This window comes from Hevea brasiliensis, chromosome 11 (genome assembly GCF_030052815.1).
Source record: "Hevea brasiliensis isolate MT/VB/25A 57/8 chromosome 11, ASM3005281v1, whole genome shotgun sequence".
In the NCBI taxonomy this organism is placed as follows: Eukaryota; Viridiplantae; Streptophyta; class Magnoliopsida; order Malpighiales; family Euphorbiaceae; genus Hevea; species Hevea brasiliensis.
The window spans coordinates 4,443,860-4,448,519 of NC_079503.1; the positions used below are offsets into that span (position 1 = coordinate 4,443,860).

The 4,660-nt window shown below is 36.8% G+C and overlaps 1 protein-coding gene across 1 annotated transcript; it reads left to right on the forward strand.

The window, feature by feature from the left end:
- Positions 1 to 2,039: 2,039 nt before the first annotated feature.
- LOC110635882 (subtilisin-like protease) lies at positions 2,040 to 4,459 on the forward strand. The gene has a single exon (XM_021785379.2). The coding sequence runs from the start codon at positions 2,092 to 2,094 to the stop codon at positions 4,336 to 4,338; it is 2,247 nt and encodes a 748-aa protein (XP_021641071.2). The 5' UTR covers positions 2,040 to 2,091; the 3' UTR covers positions 4,339 to 4,459.
- Positions 4,460 to 4,660: the final 201 nt, after the last annotated feature.

Genomic DNA, 4,660 nt, shown 5'->3' on the forward strand with positions numbered 1-4,660 from the left:
GCACAATAATTGATATCAGAGGATTGGGGATGATCTTAATGAGTTTGGTTAAAAGTGAAGCTACTGTGACATGTAGAATTCGCACGTGCAATATGGAATGCAAGTTCAAGGTAGTAAAAAGTTGAAAATTAAGATGGAATTCTTGATGCAAAATCAAGAAAATTGATGATGTGAAGATTTTTTGAAGAAAAAAGCAAGTTATATCCAAGATGAAGATTGAAGAAAGGAAGATTTGAAGGGTTCAAGCTCAAGTACAGAGATTTGATGATTTGATGACACCCAAGAATTTGAGGTATGTAATGATTGATGAATTTTGTGTCAAGGTGAAGATTATTAGATTTATGACCCAAAATTTTAGTTGATTTGGAAGATCTTTTTCCTAATTTGAATGGAAGAAATATTTCTCAATATAATAGAGTAGAACTTCTATTTTAGTGTTATTCCTAAATTGAGTAGCACTCCTAATCATATTACAATTAAGGGGATTGACACTATAAATAGAAGTATGGTGATAATGTTATCTGACTTTGACTATAGAGAGTGACTTTCAGCCCATAGATGATAAGGGGCTCTTGCCCATTACAGTTCTATGGAGGGAAAGAGACTTGGGCTTGAAGTGAAGAGAAGACATAGAATTCAAAACGAAGAAATTATTGTCTATTAGTGAGCGGGCACTTGCCCATTTAGTTGAAGACACCTTTTGTAGTTTAGTCGTTAAAGTAGTAAATATATTGGTTTTGTTTGGAGGAGACTGAGAGGACTAATTAATATATTTACTATTAGCAATTATGATGTCAAGGTTCTCTTGGGTGTAATTGGGTAGTTAATTTAAAAGTTATAATGGTTGATTTATTATTTGATTATAGTGGATGATGGTATGTTCATAGATATAACCCTATGTGAAAAAAATAAACTATGTAAATATTAGTGTTTTACATATTTATTTTATTTCTTTTAATTTACATACTTTCGCGATACATAAATATTTCTAGTTTCTAATCTGGACATACCTTTGACACGATAAAAAATATTTTTTCTCTATCAACTGGAGAGAATACTCTCTCTTTTCTTCAGTAAATAAAATCACTTAGTTTTTAATTTTTTTTTTCTCTTATAACGTACATTTCCTAGATAACAGAGAAACTGTTCTCTTTAAGTAACAAAAGAGAAATATTTGTTTATTGTATCTAACGTTCAGATCAGCTTTTAGTCAGAATATTCAATGAAGTCTTGTAAGAGGGATTTAGAGTGATATTAAATTAAAGTTTGAACATTCTTTTAATGAAAATTGAAATTAAAAAATAATAATAAAATAACCTCAAAATTGAGTAACGATAAGCCATTTATTGTTATATAACTGAGCAACGATAAGCCATTTATTGTTATGTAAACAGACCTCGTTAATATGAACAAAGTATATGAGAAATAGAATTTAGTTTTAGTTTTATGTTCTAAAAAACGTTATTTTTATCTGATATCAAACTTGGATTCTAAACTTGTGGAGCTAAGTTAGCGATAAAACACTCAGCTAATTTTTACAAATTGGTTTTTTATTATTTTAGAAATTCAAAGCAATATTTTCAAAAAAAATAATTCAAATAGGAATAACCTGTCATAATTATTTTGTCCAAAACATGGATGCTACGTTTATGGAGCAAAGTTGAAACAAAATAAATGGCTACTGGTTGTCGAGATCGATAAATCAGCTTCTAATATGAGGACATGTCATTCAAAGAAATCATAATCGCGTCGTTGTTTTTACAGGGACTAGCAGCATTACCAGTCCCCAAGTCAATCTCTGGCTTGGTAATATAATTTTTTTTATTTAATTTTAATTAAAATTTATCGATTTTATAATACAATTTTTTTAAAACCCCGTATTAATTCATTTCATTCATTTTAATTTCTGCTCTTCTTTGGCATGGTCTGGCTGCATTATTAGCACGTCCCACTAAGCACGATGGACGGGTGAAAGAGAAATCTAATCAATACACTGGTGTTTTCTTCTTTATGTCCAAATTTACCATAAATGTACGAGGATATGGCTGTAGAAGCTCAAAAGCTCCAGCATTTTCTATTCCTTCCAACAATATGGAAAACAGAAGATGCAAAATATTGCCAACCATGTTGTTTATGTCCCTCTTTATCCTCACTTCTATGTTTAGCCCCTCTCTAGTCATCGTTGAGTCACTGATCACTCCTTCAACCAGTAATGGATATGTGAATGAAGAAAGCGTCTTGGAGACTTATATTGTCCTCTTAAAGCAACCAGAAGGAGAATTGTTCACAGAGTCCAAAGATTTAGAAAGCTGGTATCGATCATTTTTGCCAGCTGACACTTTAAACTCAAACCAACCACGTTTGCTTCACTGCTATCGCCATGTGGTTACTGGGTTTGCTGCAAAACTTACAGCAGATGAAGCAAAGGCAATGGAAATGAGGGAAGAGTTGCTGTTAGCCCGGCCTCAGAGGATGGTGCCTCTACACACGACCCACACGCCAAGCTTTTTGGGTCTGCAGCAAAATTTAGGATTTTGGAAATCTTCGAATTACGGCGTAGGAGTGATTATTGGAGTTGTGGACACTGGAATAGCGCCTGATCACCCTTCATTTAGCGGTAAAGGAATGCCTCCTCCGCCAGCAAAATGGAAAGGGAAATGTGAGTTCAATGCAACACTGTGCAACAACAAGCTTATTGGTTTGAGAAAATTCGACGCCACCAGTAATGACATGTTGGACAGGGATCAGCATGGGACACACACTGCTAGCACAGCAGCTGGAAGTCTTGTGAAAGGTGCCAATTTGTTTGGGCAGGCCAATGGCACTGCGATTGGCATGGCACCATTAGCCCACTTGGCAATGTACAAAGTTTCTGCCTTAGATAACAAGGCCGGCGAGAGTGAGATACTGGCTGCAATGGACGCTGCCATCGATGATGGAGTTGATGTGCTTTCACTTTCCCTTGGTCTTGGTTCTCATCCTTTCTATGATGATGCCATTGCAACTGGAGCATTTGCTGCTACTCAAAAGGGGATATTTGTCAGCTGCTCAGCAGGAAATAAAGGGCCTCTTTATGGAACTTTGTCAAATGAGGCACCATGGATTCTAACTGTAGGAGCAAGCACTGTGGACAGAGAAATACGAGCAACAGTGTTGCTTGGAAATAATAAAGAGCTAAATGGCGAATCTCTTATTCAGCCAAAACATTTTACTTCATCATCACTGCCACTTGTTTATGCATCCTGCAAAAATGGATCATTGAAAAATGTTGATGTCAAAGGCAAGATAGTGTTCTGTGAAGGAGGGTCTGAAACAGTTTCCAAAGGCAAAGAGGTGAAAAGAAATGGAGGCGCTGCCATGATTGTAATGAATTATGAGTATCAAGGCTCTGTTATCGTGCTTGATTCTGAACATCATGTGCTCCCTGCATCACGTGTGAGTTACATGGTAGGCTCGGCAATTAAAGCCTATATAAACTCTACATCGTCGCCGACTGCTACAATCTTGTTTAAAGGAACTGTAACTGGTGTACCGGCTGCTCCTCAAGTGGCCTGGTTTTCCTCGAGGGGTCCTAGCATCGCGAGTCCTGGGATCTTGAAACCTGACATTATAGGCCCTGGTGTGAACATTTTAGCTGCCTATCCAGTTTCAGATGATCATACTACCAACAGGTTTGGTATGATCTCTGGTACCTCAATGTCCTGCCCTCATCTTAGTGGCATTGCTGCTCTACTCAAAAGTGCCCACCCAAACTGGTCACCTGCTGCTATAAAATCTGCCATCATGACCACTGCTTCTTTGTATAATCTTGCAGGCAAGCCTATTCCTGAACAAAGAAAGTATCGTCCGGCTATTGTCTTTGACATCGGTGCAGGCCATGTGAACCCATCAAGAGCAAGTGATCCAGGGCTTATTTATGACCTCAAACCTGATGATTACGTTCCTTACTTATGTGGTCTTGGTTATTCTGACAAACATGTAGGGCTTATAGTGAAGCGCAAAGTGAAGTGCTCAAATGATTCAAGCATTCCTGAAACTCAGCTGAATTACCCTTCATTTTCTATCGAATTGGGATCTACTCCACAGATATATTCAAGAACAATTACAAACGTTGGCAAGCCCAACTCAGTCTACTCTCTTCACATCTCTTCACCTAAAGGCGTACGTGTTAAGGTAACACCTCACAGGATTAGTTTCAGTAGGCTGAACCAGAAAGCTACATACTCTGTAACATTTACCAGAAGTGGGAATGCTAGAAGATCTTTTGCTCAGGGATACCTGAAATGGGTGGCTGATGGATATAGTGTTGGAAGCCCAATTGCTGTCTTATTTAAATAGGCAGGCATAAATGTAATTGGATATGGATATGAAGTATGTGTGGAAACTTTACTCTGCTTCTGAAGGAGGGGAAAGTTTCATATCAACTATCTCATCAATAAAGTTATTTCATAATCTCAAACTAGTTAAAGTAATGATTCTAATAAAATAAAACAATAAAGAATACTATATATACATATATCATGAATCATTACTAAACTTTTAATCTCAATTTGCAGCTAAAAATGGGCACTCCAGAAATATCTTGGAAGCCTTGATGTCTAGCCACAATTACTATTCTCGGTGATGCAAATGAAAGTCTAGCGTCACTCAATATAAAGCT